Genomic DNA, 15,525 nt, shown 5'->3' on the forward strand with positions numbered 1-15,525 from the left:
GATGGTGAGATTATAGGTGATCCATCTAAAGGGGTAACAACTCGATCTTCTCTTAGAAATATTTGTAATTATGTTGCATTTATTTCATGCATAGAGCCTAAGAATATTAAAGAAGCATTAAATGATGAACATTGGATTTTGGCTATAAAATAAGAGTTAAATCAATTTGAGAGAAGTAAAGTATGGACATTAGTTGAAAGGCCTAGTAATAAATCTACTTTAGGTACTAGATGGGTATTTAGGAATAAGCTTGATAAGAGTGGTAATATAGTGAGAAACAAGGCTAGACTTTTTGCTCAAGGGTATACTCAAGAAGAGGGCATAGACTATGATGAAACATACGCTTCTGTGGGTACGCATCAGACTAGATAGAAGCCCCGAGCGGGTTATGCTGCAAGCCCACCCCTCAGTAAAGCAGCTGGCCAGCCTTTTCCTCCACTCAAACTTAAAGAGGCCCCCTCCAAAAAAAAAAACCTTCTCCACCCCCGGAATAAAAGGCCATCCCTTTCCTCTGAAACAAAAAAAGGCCATACCCCCCCAAAAAAAAGCTTCGCAAAAAGGCCGTAAATTATTTTAACCAAAAAGCTCCTAGAGCTTGGTATGAAAGACTGTCAAATTTTTTAATTGAAAAAGGTTTTTCAAAAGGGAAGGTTGACACTACATTGTTTTTAAAGCATAAAGGTAAAGATTTATTAGTAGTTCAAATTTATGTTGATGATATAATGTTTGGTTCTACTAATGATGTTCTTTGCCAAGAATTTTCTAAGCTAATGCAAAGCGAATTCAAAATGAGCATGATGGGGGAGCTCTCATTTTTCTTGGGACTCCAAATCAAGCAAAGAAAAGATGGCATCTTTATCAATCAAGCTAAGTACGTCAAAGATATGCTCAAGAAGTTTGGACTGGAAAATGGGAAACCTCATGACACTCCAATGAGCTCTTCTACAAGGCTTGACTTGGATGAAGGAGGTAAATGTGTAGATGTTAAATTATATAGGTCAATGATTGGATCTCTACTTTATCTAACTGCAAGTAGACCAGACATTATGTTTAATGTTTGCTTATGTGCTAGATTTCAATCATGCCCTAAGGAATCACATTTACTAGCTGTTAAGAGAATCTTTAGATACCTTAAGGACACTCATAGTTTATGACTTTGGTATCCTAGAGACTCTAGCTTTAGCTTGCATCCCTTTTCTGATGCGGATTATGGAAGATGCAAATTAGATAGGAAAAACACCTCCGATACTTGCCAATTCCTTGGAAATATGTTGATTTCTTGGTTTTCAAAGAAACAAAATTGTGTTATGTTATCTACCACTGAAGCCGAATACATTTCAGCTGGTAGTTGTTGTGCACAAGTTTTATGGATGAAACAACAACTTTTTGATTATGTAATTGAAGTAGGTACCATTCCTATCAAGTGTGACAATACTAGTGCTATTTGTCTCACTAAAAATCCCATTCAACACTCTAGAACTAATCACATTGAAATAAGACATCACTTCATTAGAGACCATGTCGCTAAGGAAGATGTAGTTCTAGAATTTGTTGATACTTTGCACCAATTAGCGGATATCTTTACAAAACCTTTAGACAATGAAAGATTTTGGACACTTATGAGAGAATTAGGTTTGACCAACCTATCTTCACTTAGTGTTTAAAATAATTTTAGCACTTTTAAGACTAAATGAAAAACGCTTAGAATAGTAATTTTTGATTGCATTCATTTCTATTAGTTAGGGGGAGTTTATGGTTCTTGATGAAAATTAACTTTATGTTCAAATATAGTTTAAAGATTAATTTGATTGTTTGAACATAGTTAATTTTTGAAATATGAGTTGCCAATACCACTAGGATTAATTAATTTAGCACTATTGGATGTTTAAAATACAGATTTTTTAAATATTTGGCAGAGGGAATCGATACCCCCATAAGGGAACTGATTCCCCCTTTGAATGGGAACTGATTCCCTCCTTGAGGGAATTGATACCTCCAATGGGTTCTGGATACATCACGACCAGAAAACTCATTCTCTCAAAACCTCTCTTCTTTCTTAAACGTCGTTCATCCTCTCTTTCTCTCTAAATCTCCATTTTTGCCAAAATAATCAAATACAAGTCAGAATTAGATCGTTCTTCAACTTCTAATCCTTGCAAACAACATCACATTCTCATAAAATCCAAATTTTCAAGGTAATATTTCAAAATCCTCTATTTCATTGATTTTTGAACTTAGGACTAGTTTTGATTAGTTCTAAGATTAACATTACACCGGCATTGGTTATATGATGATTTTACAACCAATTTCGTCAATTATGTTTTCATAAAAACTATACGTGTTATGATTTTCAAACATTATTTTCCAAATAATTTTTCAAAACATTGCCCTTTAGGATTCGGTTTAGAGAACCTTGAAATATTGAGGACTCATTTGAGTTTTGGGTTTGATTATATTGCATACATGTGTTTAAATTTGCAGGTTACATATTCTATTCTGATTCTTAAACCATGTCAAATCCTTAATGACCTAGGACATTGTCTATTAGCTCAAGTCAAAATCGACCTCTTATTCCTCCACCCAATCCAAATAACCCAAATATGACCATTATGAACTTTGTGGACAAGATCTATACCATATGTACCATACTTGTTTTGAGTCATACAAAATCTGGGAAGAGCGTATCCCTTCGATCCAAGTTATAGACGATATGGACTTCCAATATCTTCCTACTTTTAAATCCTAGAAGTTTGATAAACTCTTTAAACTCAAACCTTTGGTTTATCATCAATTAGTCCGCATTTGTTATCTATTCCAATGTGGTATGTGTCCAAAACGAGCGCCGATCTGAAAATATAGGAATTTGATCCTATCTTTTAGGACAATTCATTTTTACTGACTCCGGCACAATCGCTACCTATTTTGGACTAGATAACTCAGGTTTAATAAAAAAGAGACTGTGGATTCACCCTATAAGTCTAAGGATAGTAAGAGTACCCTAAGAATTCATCGTGATAGATTCCTTCATTATTTGATCTCTTGGTGGTTTAGACCATCCGGAGATAGGTACTCCTCCCTTAGGAACATAGATATATGGTGGATATATTGTATCCAACATAAAAAGAAGATTAATCTGCCACAGATCATCTTTAGTGAGTTTCCATAAACATTGTTCCTTCCAAGAATATAAAAACCTTGGTTTATGGTTGTCTCCTTAGTAATTTGTTTATCAAACTCGGTCTTTGGGTCAATGGTCCCGAACTCAAAACTTTTAATTGTGAAACATTTTGATGTTCATGGATTGTTTTATTTTGGGTGTTTGAATTTGTTGGATAATTGGATATTTGAACTTACATGCTTATATATTTGATTTGATTTTCACTTTCATTTTGAGCTTAATGTTTATTTTTGCATCATTTACATATTAGTTGCATTATGACCATTTTTTTTTGCCATTTCACATTGTTTATGAATATTGAATTATGGAACTAATGGCTAATCTTTCTCTTGATTATAATCTTAGCAGCTTACGCTATATTTAGTTATCAATTGGCTAATTGTTTTTCAAAAAAACTTATTTAAAATCTTTTAAATGTCTTTTTGATTTAACAAAAAGGGGGAGAAATATTAAAGTGTTTTTAAAGTGGAGAAGTGTTAGAGTAAGGGAGAGTAATTTCAAAACTTGATTTCAAAATCTTAAAATTACTAAAATATTTTGTTATATCAAAAAAGGGGAGATTGTTGAAAACATTTTGATATTTCGATATAACAAATTAAGATAAATGAATTTTAAGATTTTCCAAAAAGATTTTCTAAGTATATTCGATATAATTATTTGAATATCAAAATATTACTCCAAATCTTTCAAAAGTCATTTTAATCCTTACTCAAGTGTAAAATTAAGTTTTAATCTTAAAATTATTTCAAAATAATTTTACAAAGTATTTCGAACCGTTTCAAAGCCAAAAATTCTAGAATGTCCAGAGGGAACCGATTCCCCCTAAGGGGTATCGATTCCCCCTAAAGGATTTGGCTCCGAAAATTCCAGTATGCTCGGAGGGAACCGATTCCCCCCCCAGGGGTACCGATTCCCCCCTGTTCAACAGTCGAAATATTTGAATTTTACACTTAGGGAACCGATTCCCCATGAGGGGTACCGATTCCCCCACGCTCCAAGTTGTTATGTTAATGGTTTTCACACTTACACGACTCCATTGACTCCACTAATCATCCCCAACATTCAGAATCAATTGAGGGAGTATTTAAACAAGTTCTGAAGCCTTTGATTAATAAGAAATCATAGAGAAACAAGAGAGAAAGCATCAAACACCAAGTTTATGCAAATCAAGCCAATTTTCCTTTCAATATTCATTTTGCTTTCAAGAACACCATTTGTGCTCATTTGTAATTATTTTTAGTGTTATTTTCTTGTTCTAGAATTGTGCAAACAATCTACCTTGTGAGGATTTCCTTGTAAGTTTGCAAATTTGTATTGTTCTCTTTGGGAGATAGTGTTATCAAGAATTTGGGGTATAATTCTTGAGGGTTTGTAAGGTTACTCTTTGTCCTCAAAAGAAAGACAAATTAGTGAATTTGTGGAAAATCCTTAGTGTGGATAGCTAAGGTAGTGGACGTAGACTTTGGTTGATAAAGTTGAACCACTATAAATCTTTGTGCAATTACTTTCAATTTTCTGCAAAAGCTTCCACCAAAATTTTAATTGCCAATTCACCCCCCTCTTGGCCATTTCCATCAATCGATTAACTCAACAATGCTCCTATCTAACTAATTCATAACTTCTGCCTTATAAATAAGAAAGAAGTTTTCAGCCTCATCTTTAGTTCTTAGGAGATATACTTTTGTTTATCTCGAATAATCATATATAAAAGTAATATAATAGTGTTTTTCTCCCTTACTTTTAGAGTTTCTAAAGTCTTCTAGATCAGTATGTATAAGTTCTAATAGTTCAGTTTTTCTCTTAGAAACTGTCTTAAAGTAAGGTTTAGTATGCTTGACTTCTACGCAGATCTCACATTTGATAAAGCTAGCTATATCTAGTTTAGGCAGAATATTCATTTTTATCAGTTTCTTTAAAGAGTTAATATTCACTCGCATGCCACATATCAATAATCTCAACAGTGTAAGCAGAAGTGATAACTTTATTCTCATTAAGTTTATATGACAAATAAACCCCCATTCGGCAAACTTTTTCAACATAATCACCATTTTAGGAAAGTACAAGTTTATCTTACTCAAAAACTAACTTAATGTATGCCTTATTCAAAAGTTTGCCACTTATTAAATTTCTATGTAGGGCAAGTACATACAAAACATTGTTTAGGGCTAAATTTTTACTGGAATTCAACTTAAGTAAAACCTTGCATTTTTCTAACACTTTAGAGATGCTAGAGTTCCCCATGTACATATGTTCACCTTTGTCCCCATCCTCGAACTTAGTGAAAAACTATTTTCTTGCACAGAAATATCTGTAAACATCGGTGTCCATGACCCATTCAACGATGTTCTCCACCAAATTAACCTTTGAAACCACCTTTGTAATGACATTATCAGTATTGTTCTTTGCAATGTTCATTTATGGTTTGTTCTTATTTTGGTGGTTTGAGCGATGTTGCCACTAGTAATCTTTGTGGCCGACTAGACCGCACACATAACACTTGACAAACTTCCCTTCAGCTTTGGGCTTCCCTGGTTTCTTGAATTTGGTGCCCTTCTGGTGTTTCATCTTCTTGTTTTGATTTCCTCTTTTTGCAGTCTTTTTGAATTTAGACCCTGAGGCAGCACCAGGCTAAATCAAGTTAGCATTAAAAGAAAAATGACCAATAGAGTTAGTAACCTTATCTTTCAAACGGTTAGCTTCCTCTATCTTTATATAGCCCACCAGCTCCTCAAGCAAAATATCCCTCTTTTTGTGTTTGAGAGTGTTGCAGTAATTGGACCAAGACTTGAGTAGCTTCTCGATTAGGACATTGGCTTGCAACACCTTTCACATTTTATTTCCTTCAGTAAGGATGTCGGATATTTTTTTCATAATCAGGGACTTGATCTATAATATGTTTGTCATCGGTCATCTGGAATCTCAATCAATCACCAAAGATGTACTTCTTGAAGCCTGCATCATTAGCGTCATACTTCTTCTTGAGTGTGTCCCAAATTATCTTGGCGTTTCTTTTTCTGAGGAACACGTCGAAGAGCTTGTTCGATATATGACTGAGGAGATGCCTTTACACCATCTTGTTATCTTTCTCATACTTTTTAGCATTAGCGATGACAACAGTAGCAGCGACAAAAGTAACGAAAACATCGGGTAAAGCCTCGCCACCAGCAGAGGTAATATCAGGTGCAATTGAACTTGTCGTCGAAGTAGAAGGTGGTGGTGGCTTCAGCAGCACGTAGTCCAAATCAAGCTGCTCGAAGAAGATTAAAATGCGTTGGGACCACCTTCGGTAATTGGACCCATCTAATGCATCAAGCTTTGAAAGATCGAAAATCAACTTGGTCAATGGTTTCTACATTTTGCAGTAATAAATTTGTTTTTAAATTCTTGGAAATATATTCCGCAAAATAAGACTTTAGTACTGACATGACAAATAAATATAATGAACAAATGACTAATAGAAACCGTGTTATGGTGAAAACCACTGCCTTAGAAACAAATTTGCCCCGATGTGTGTAATCGCTACGACAAGCGGATCATCCCCCGAGGTTAACACAGTCGCTCCGAGAATTCTTACACCCAAAACCGGAGTGGACTACCGGTGGTACTGTTATTCTGATAGTAGCAGAGAAAAGAAACATAGAATGTTTTAGATTGAGAGGATATGTGAGATTTGAGAGTGAGTTGAGAAGCTTAGAAAACCTCTCTATTTATAGGATTAGTTTATGGGCAAAATCATCCACAACAAAATAAGATATAAATCTGATTAATTTCTGAATTCAAACTATGTCTAAAACTCCTATTATAAACGAATGAATCTGACCTTAAAGCAGTCTATATTAGTGCTTTAATTTCCAACCGTTTAAAATCCTTACGAATTTTTGTTCCAAAAAGGTAGAATGCACTCAAACATTTCAAATACACATATTGCCACGTCTATGAGACAGATGGATGGCGACGACAATGCGCGAGATTGTCTCTTATTCTCTGTCACTCAACGAAGGATAGAAGAATGAACACTATAAATACCCAAGCCTAGTGGTATTTCCCACTCAATGTGGGATAGTGTTTTACGCATTATCAACATAGCTTACGGGCAACGAACTGGAAGGATACACTTTTTGCTGTATGGCTCCAGATCTTCCCCTGCTAGAAGAATTATCAGAGATATTCAGGTAAATCGACTGAAAATACTTTAATATGTACAGGGAAATCACTATAAAATAATGTGTTTCTTATTTTAATTCAAAAGGTCTTGATGGTAAATCTGCCCTCCCACATTTCAAGCTCTAAACATGTTCATGCAGATTAAATTACAGCACCAATAAATTCTATCATTTGGATTTCTTTCTGTAAAATGTTAGTCAATGAAAACTTTGTTTCTTGAGCAATTAAAATGATTTGGTGTTTTCATATATGTGTTGTTTCTAGCGGAGTAAATTTCAAAAAATTTAAGGAGATAGTCGATTCAAGCGTTTATATATTTATATATATATATATAACGCATGAAATTGAGTGATTTCAATGATAAAAAAATTGTTATTATTCCTTGATATCTCAGTAGAGACGGAGGGCCTTTGGGGCCCAAGGGTCCTCGGCCCCTGCTACAATTTTTATTTTTTTCCTTACCTTAGTAAGAGTCGTAAAAAACTGCTGCAATTTTAAATTTTTTACCCTAATAGGAGTGACAAGCGTCGTTTTACTTGTCAAAATAAAATAAAACTCTTTGAAAATAAAATAAATAAATGATAAGTAGAAGAGTCGATCCACAGGGAAATTTGGAATCTTTGATGCGATTTATGCTAATTTCAGTCCAAGAAGCTGTAACAAATTAAATGAAAAAAGGGGTGGTAGGAGAACTTAAGATGAAGAAAACTAAATAGAAATTAAAGTAAATAGTTGAACAAAAACAATGAATCAGAAGAAAGCAGTAAATCAAGAGGAAATAAAAGTGAATTTTGAGAATAACAATTAGAGAGAGATCGCCTCGAACTAGCTTTTGATTCAATTCCTTCAATAATATAAATGTATTTTTTCTTCGGGATTCATATCGGTTACAATCTACAAGACCCAACCCAAAGTAACTTGCCCTTCCATCATGTAACCGATCTTCCCAAGTCTATCTTTGAAAGACGATTCTCGAGTGGATTAACCACATATATTTTCGTTAAAACATTCAGATTAAAAGATGGAAAGGCTCGACTCGGATGTTGTCTCGTCGATGATCGATTTCGATCTCGTTTTCCCTTAGCGGACCGCCAGTAAGTGTGTTCACAGAAAGTCGAAGTGTCACAGGCTGATCCTTCCTCCCAACTATATTTTCAAACAATGCTCGGACCAACGTTGACTTTTTGATTCGAAAACGTTTACAAATTATGAGCAAGGCCGGTTGTCAAGTTCTTTTATCCAGAAAAATGAGAATGTATCCTGAAGGGATTTAAACGCTTTGTTTGATTCTCACTAATAAAATCGATTCATTACTAGCTCTCGAGGCTAGGAAATTAGCTAAGCATGATATTGATTATCATACTTAGCATAGGTTTGTAAAATAAAAATAGCTTGGAAAAGTAAAAGAAAGCAAAAAAGGAAAATGAAGACTTTAATTAAAATAGAAAATATCGAAAAACAAAAGTAAGAAGATGATGATCCTAAGCCTTACCCAAAGGAGGGTATTTATAGGCTTCCAAATCTTAAAGATAACAAAGAAATTAAAATAAATTAAAAGATAATTCCTTAAAGTTTCAAAATTAAATCCAAATTCCCTAAAAGCCTCCACTGATCGTGCTGAGCTGTTTCGAGAATATTCTCCGCATGTCTCGGACCTTCTAGAAACGATCACGTCAGATCTGTGTCGTGTCCATGTCTCTAGATGTGACCAGAAAAATAAAAAAAAAGGTGCAGAATACATCTTTTTGCTACTAATTCCAGTAAGCTAACCTTTGCATAGAAAATAAACAAACACAACCCAATTTAACAGTGATATGTTCGTAAAATGAAGAATTTAACAATTAAAAGGAGTCAATCTCAAGCACTAATCAATGAGTCATCAAAAAAATCTAGTACAATTGTATAGGGATTGTGTTTTTTCAAAACCAATATAAATGGAATAAAGTTTTTGTATTTCCAACATACAATATTGTGAAAAAAACCATAAGCACCACAATAAAATTAAGTCTTTTCTACTACGATTGTTCGAAATTTACTGAAGTGATCAAAATTCAATTGAGTGTCAATTTTTAAAGGTAAGCAATTAAGCAATATTATATTTATTATTTTTAATTAGAATTATTTGATCTTATATTTAATTTTAGTATTCGTTTGGGTAATCTAATAATTGTCAAGTTGCATGCTTATCAACATCGAAAGAGATATTACATGGAGCTTTAGTACAACATCACTCGTGGATGCATTTCGAGATTTGAAGGAGTGACACGTTTTATTATAATTATGTGATAGTTATGCCTTTTGTACCTTTTAAAATAATATTTTTTATTATTTATTTTAATTTTATTTTAATTTTTCTATTTGTTATTTCATATAAATAATAGAATTAATATGCATATTTGATATCATCATTTATATTTTTTGAAATAAACAAATAATAAAGGTAAAATTGTATATAAACTTAAAGCAGTTAAAAAGATATGACATATGTTAAGATTAAATTGGGCTTCATCCCTGAGTCTCAGGTTCGAGCACTAAGAATGTCAGAGGTGTAAGCTTTCAAATACTGCCTTGTACTTACCTCAGATTGATAATATATATATATATGGGTAAACTCTAATTACACAATGTAAAACTCTTTTAGTTTTACATTGATTTAGGATCATTAGATGATTGAAAATAGATGACCCAAATTAACAGTAGGATATGTGAAGATATTCACTTGGAAAAAAAAACAATGAGTCAATTTGAGTCATCTATTTTCACTCATCCAATGATCCTAAATCTATGTAAAAGTAAAAAAATTGTACATTGTGTAAGTGGATCCTAATCCTCCCACACACAATGTAAACCTTTTTAGTTTTACACAGATTTAATATCATTTGATGAGTGAAAACATATAGATAAAATTAAAAGTAGAAATGTGAATATATTTACTTAACAATGATAAAATTCATGATTTATGGTTCTTGAGTATTTTCTTCTTTGCTGACTATAAGATATTTGTTTGGAAAAGCATCACATGGGATAATACAAGGGATTGCATTTTTAAAATGTTATTGACTTTGCAAACAAGGGAACCTCGCCTTTTCTCCTTTGACACGCAACATTTACAATTTACGTTAAAAAAAATTTATAAATTATACACGAGTTAAATTATTTCTGTAATTAAATAATAATAATAATATTTTGTAATTTTGACACCGAAAAAACAAACGGCGATAGATTTTGACTATACAATTTAAGAAACAAACACTGATCAATATCGTAAGAAAGAACGAGCAAATGGCGTCCGAGACCTCAGTTGATTACGACCGAACCAAAGAGTTGAAAGAGTTCGACGATACGAAAGCCGGTGTCAAAGGACTTGTCGACGCCGGAATACTTAACATCCCCAAGATTTTCGTCCGACCAGCCGAGGAACTTGACGCCGACGAACTTAACACCGGCCAGAAAAGCATCGAAGTCCCGATCATAGACTTAAGCGACATCGGAGACGAAAACCGGCGTAAGGAGATCGTAAACGAGGTGAGAGTTGCGTCAGAGGAATGGGGTTTCTTCCAAGTGATAAACCATGGGATCCCTTTAAGTGTTTTGGATGAAATGATCGAAGGGATACGTTTGTTTAATGAGCAAGACTTGGAGCAGAAGAAAGAATTTTATAGCCGTGACAGAGCAAAGAAAGTGAAGTTCAGCTCAAATTTTGATCTTTTCACTTCCAAAACAGCTGATTGGAGGGACACCCTGACCCTTTCTTTCCTTGATTCTGATCCTGACCCTTCGGATATGCCCCAAATCTGCAGGTCACTAACCACTAAAATCTCGTTTTTGTTGCTGATTATGGCGCATTTACATTGATTTTGTCTGGTTTTTGTTTGCAGGCGGTCGACAGTTGAGTATATTAAGCATATGAAAAGATTGGGAGAAACTTTGTTCGAGTTGCTATCGGAGGCTCTCGGTCTTCGACCGGACCACCTCGGCTCGATCGGATGTTGTAATGGGAGTAGCTTACACTCCCACTACTATCCACCGTGCCCTCAGCCTGAACTGACATTAGGGGTAAGAAAACATGCTGATCCAGGCATATTGACATTGCTTTTGCAGAACAATATCAGTGGCCTCCAAGTTCTTCATGATGACCAATGGTTTGATGCCAGCCCCACTCGAGGCGGCTTGGTCGTGAACATCGGTGATCTTCTTCAGGTTAGCTTCGAATCAGATAGGCTTCTCGTTCGACTTTTCGAATAGAGACTAACTTCTTATGTTATCATGGTAGGTTTTATCGAATGATAAGTTCAAGAGTGTGAAGCACAGAGCAATTGCCAATCATGCCGGACCGAGAATCACGGTGCCGTGCTTTTTCTCGGGACATGCTACCCTGCTTGAGCAGCCATTCGGGCCGATCAAAGAGCTGATATCGGAGGTGAATCCTCCTCGTTACAAAGAATTCTTGCTGAAGGACTACGTTACCAAGTTCCTGTCTAGCTCGCTTGATAACAAGCCTCCTATAGATTACTACAGGCTGTGAAGCTAAAACCATCAATACCTTGTCTGAAAATTGACAGCTACTCTTTGTAACACCAAACTGAATAAAACAGTGTTTTGTGTTTCGATTTGCAATAAAAAAAGGTTTATGTCATTGCAGTTCATAATTCAACTGCAGTTTTTTATTCTTATGTTCAAGGAAAGTAGTACTTTAGTTCCCAGATTAAATCTGAGCATGATCCATTGATCATTTCTAAGAAAGAGAAAAAAAATGGCATCCAGAACATCCATTGATTCCAACAGAACCAAAGAGTTGAAAGAGTTCGACAACACAAAAGCCGGCGTTAAAGGACTCGTTGTCGCCGGAATACTTAACATCCCCATGATCTTCGTTTGACCAGCCAAGGACCTTGCCGCCAACGAATCGAATTCCGGCCAGAAAAACGATATCGAAGTTCCGATCATAGATTTAAGCGACATCGGGGGTGAAAACCGGCCCAAGGAGATCGTAAATGAGGTGAGGGTTGCATCGGAGGAATCGGGTTTCTTCCAAGTGATTAACCATGGGATCCCGACAAGTGTTTTGGATGACATGATTGAAGGGATACGTTTGTTTAATGAACAAGACTTGGAGTTGAAGAAAGAAATGTATGGCCTTGACAGAGCAAAGAAAGTTAAATTCAACACTAATTTCGATCTGTTTGCTTCAAAAACAGCTGATTGTAGGGACACTTTGACCCTTTCTTTCCTTGATTCTGATCCTGACCCTTCAGCTATGCCACAAGTCTACAGGTAACTAAGCACTAAATCCAATTTTTGCTGCTGATTTTGGTGCAATTTACATTGATTTTTTTTAAAAAAATTGCAGAGGATCAACAATTGAGTATTTTAAACATATGAAAAGATTGGCAGAAACTTTATTCGAGCTTCTCTAGGAGGCTCTCGGTATTCGACCTGACCACCTTAGCTGTGAAGAAACATGCAGATGGTAGCATATTGACACTGCTTCTGCAGAACCATATAAGAGGCCTCCAAGTCCTTCACGAGGGCCAATGGTTCGATGTCCATCCCACTCAAGGTGGCTTGGTCGTAAACATCGGAGATCTTCTTTAGGTTAGCATGGAATCACATCGGTTTTCCATTGAATTTTCTCTACTCGAATCACCACTGATCATGTTTATCCTCTTATGGTTAGATTCTGTCAAATGATAAGTTCAAGAGTGTGAAGCATAGAGCAATGGCCAATCGTGTTGGACCGAGAATTACGGTGCCATGCTTCTTCTCCAGACATGATAGCCTGCTTGACAAGTCATTCGGGCCGATCGAAGAGCTGATTTCGGAGGCGAATACTCCGAGAAACAAAAAATTCTTGCTGAAGGATTATATTACCAAATTTGTATCTAGCTCAATTGACAACAAGGCTCCTATAGATTACTACAAGCTGTGGTTTGATTGAAATTAAAATGAAAATTAGTGGCTCAATTGATAAAAGAGTTTATTACGTTCTTCAAATAAGATAATTTATCATAAATTAAATGAAAACGCGTAAAGAAGAAAAAATTATTTTGAGGAAAAAAAGGTAAAAATGACATTTACTTTTCATGCAGTTTGGCCTTAGTTTTGTCTATCATCACCAACCATAGATAAAATGAAAATTAAATGTTTCAAAGACACATGCAAGCTACCAACTAATTAAAAATGTCACTCAATAATTCGTTGTGTTTCAAATTCATCATTTTTCGTTATAAAATATGGTAATTTGAGTTAAATGTTAACATGTTGACTGATTGATATCAAAATCTCAAACGATATTATATCCCAGCCAGCAGGTTAACGTCCAGCTCAAAGCGTTATCATTTTGTAACGAAAAATGATGAGTTTAGAACAGAATGAATAGTCGGTGACTATTTTATAACTTTTAATGTAAGAGGACTCAAAAACAGATGTCCTATGATTAGAAGAATATTTTGTATCTTTTAATAGTTGGTTTCAATAAAGTAATACCTTATAGTCTGTGCTATGGTGGGAGATTGCAACTTATAAAAGCTATATTGTTTAGTATCTCTAATTTTTTGGGTAGACAACTGATTCTTCTAATTCAAAAAATTGAACAGCTATGTATGTAGTTCTTTTGAAAAGGGAATAATAGCGTTGCTAAAGGTGCGAGAGTTAGTTGGCACCAGTTTGTAATTTAAAATCAGAAGAAGAACTAGAGAACAAGGATCTTCTTTGTTGGAACATATCATGTTGTTTACTACTTATCAAGAGCATTCTTGCAGGGGAGAGTTCGTTGTGGGTGGTCTGGATCAGGGAGTATGCACTAAAAGGTAATGTAACATGCCCAAATTTATTTACTTTTAATTTGACTTTATCTAATTAATTTTTAGGATTAAATTGTGATTTTTCAAAGTTTTGGAATAGTTTTAGGATTTCCTAAAAGTTTAGGGACTTATTCCCTAATTTAACCATTGTAGGTCTATAGAGAAAAAAAAAAGGAATAGGTGAGATATTTTTCAAACATTAAATTAACCCCTACCCACAAGCATGGTGTACCATGCCTTAGCCACTAGGTTAGAGCATTGTCTCAATATTACTATAAACCAAATAATATTTTAAGGGATTCAGATGGGATTTTAAATCCCCAATTTCATCTCCACCAAATCATAATCAACCCGAACCTTAAATTTTAAATCTCCAAAATTATCAAACTTTTCTCGATGTAATTCACCACCTATTTCCACTACCTCCTGTCATCTGTGTTCGACACCGTCACTACCACCATGCTCGTCGTTGACTCGTAATCAAAACCCTTCTAACCTCGTGTTGAGACTCGTTGTGGTTCATCGTGAATCGACCTTCGAATGCTTCGATAATACTAGTTGTCGCCGTGAGCCTCTTTGTGTTTTCGCAACGATTCTGACATCTGGTGACATCAAGCCCCCATCAAAAGATTCCCGGTGCCTTGCGACCAAAACCCTACCGATGGGTTGCTCTGACGTTGTCGTTTTCTTCATCGTCGTCGTAGATGAGGTTCGATCACCTTTTCTTGTTATTTCTTCATATAATTTGTTGATCTTTGGCTTGTATTTGTGTTGAAATGTTGATTTAAGGCTTGGGGAGTAATCGACCGTCGTCCCTCTTCTGTTTGATCACCGCACGCGTCGTCCCTGCGCGTGGGGCTGCTCGGCCAAACTTAAATCTTTTAGAAACTGAGTCACTAAGTCAACTCAGATCGAGTCGACTCGAACCAGTCTAAATCAACTCAGACCAACCCAGATTGTTGACTTTGACTTTGATCAAAAAGTTAAATTTTTTAAAAATTCATATTTTATGTTTTTCGATGTCCCGAGTCTGAATCCGAAGTTTGTTTTCCCAAATTCTAACACGAAAGCCTTCGAATCGAATGTTAAACCCCGAGCATGCATATGTATTTAATTATTTTATTCAAGTGCATTTAAATTAAAGTCAAGGACTGATTTATGTTATTAATTATTGAAGGTACTCAAGACTCGCCCGACCGCTCGTCAGCTTAGCCCAACTCCTCCCGATTCGTTCAGCCTCATGAGCCCATGATTACTTGTATAGTTTCGTAAACCTTATAAATAATGAAATTTAAATATTTCTTCAATAGTAACCCGAATTCATTATGGTTTAGGGTTTAAGCACTGCTATAGAGCATAGCGAGGTCGGTGTTCATTAGA

The 15,525-nt window shown here is 35.1% G+C and overlaps 1 protein-coding gene and 1 pseudogene across 1 annotated transcript; both read left to right on the forward strand.

Moving 5' to 3' along the window:
• The first annotated feature begins 10,595 nt into the window (after positions 1-10,595).
• LOC120213871 (1-aminocyclopropane-1-carboxylate oxidase homolog 1-like) lies at positions 10,596-11,906 on the forward strand. Its single transcript, XM_039211917.1, has 3 exons — positions 10,596-11,142; positions 11,221-11,542; positions 11,616-11,906. Exons 1-3 carry the CDS (start codon positions 10,625-10,627, stop codon positions 11,865-11,867), a joined length of 1,092 nt encoding a protein of 363 aa, XP_039067848.1. The 5' UTR covers positions 10,596-10,624; the 3' UTR covers positions 11,868-11,906.
• A 189-nt stretch (positions 11,907-12,095) lies between these two features.
• Positions 12,096-13,280, forward strand: LOC120213659 (annotated as a pseudogene).
• Positions 13,281-15,525: the final 2,245 nt, after the last annotated feature.

The sequence above is a fragment of the Hibiscus syriacus genome, unplaced genomic scaffold, assembly GCF_006381635.1.
Source record: "Hibiscus syriacus cultivar Baekdansim isolate YM2019G1 unplaced genomic scaffold, ASM638163v2 tig00110044_pilon, whole genome shotgun sequence".
In the NCBI taxonomy this organism is placed as follows: Eukaryota; Viridiplantae; Streptophyta; class Magnoliopsida; order Malvales; family Malvaceae; genus Hibiscus; species Hibiscus syriacus.

What these genes read in the sequence shown, in the direction of transcription:
- LOC120213871 (XM_039211917.1), top strand. Translation starts at nt 10,625, where the DNA reads ATGGCGTCCGAGACCTCAGTTGATTACGACCGAACCAAAGAGTTGAAA. An exon ending in GATATGCCCCAAATCTGCAG is followed by an intron (nt 11,143 to 11,220) that starts GTCACTAACCAC and finishes TTTTGTTTGCAG; the next exon opens with GCGGTCGACAGTTGAGTATA. An exon ending in ACATCGGTGATCTTCTTCAG is followed by an intron (nt 11,543 to 11,615) that starts GTTAGCTTCGAA and finishes TTATCATGGTAG; the next exon opens with GTTTTATCGAATGATAAGTT.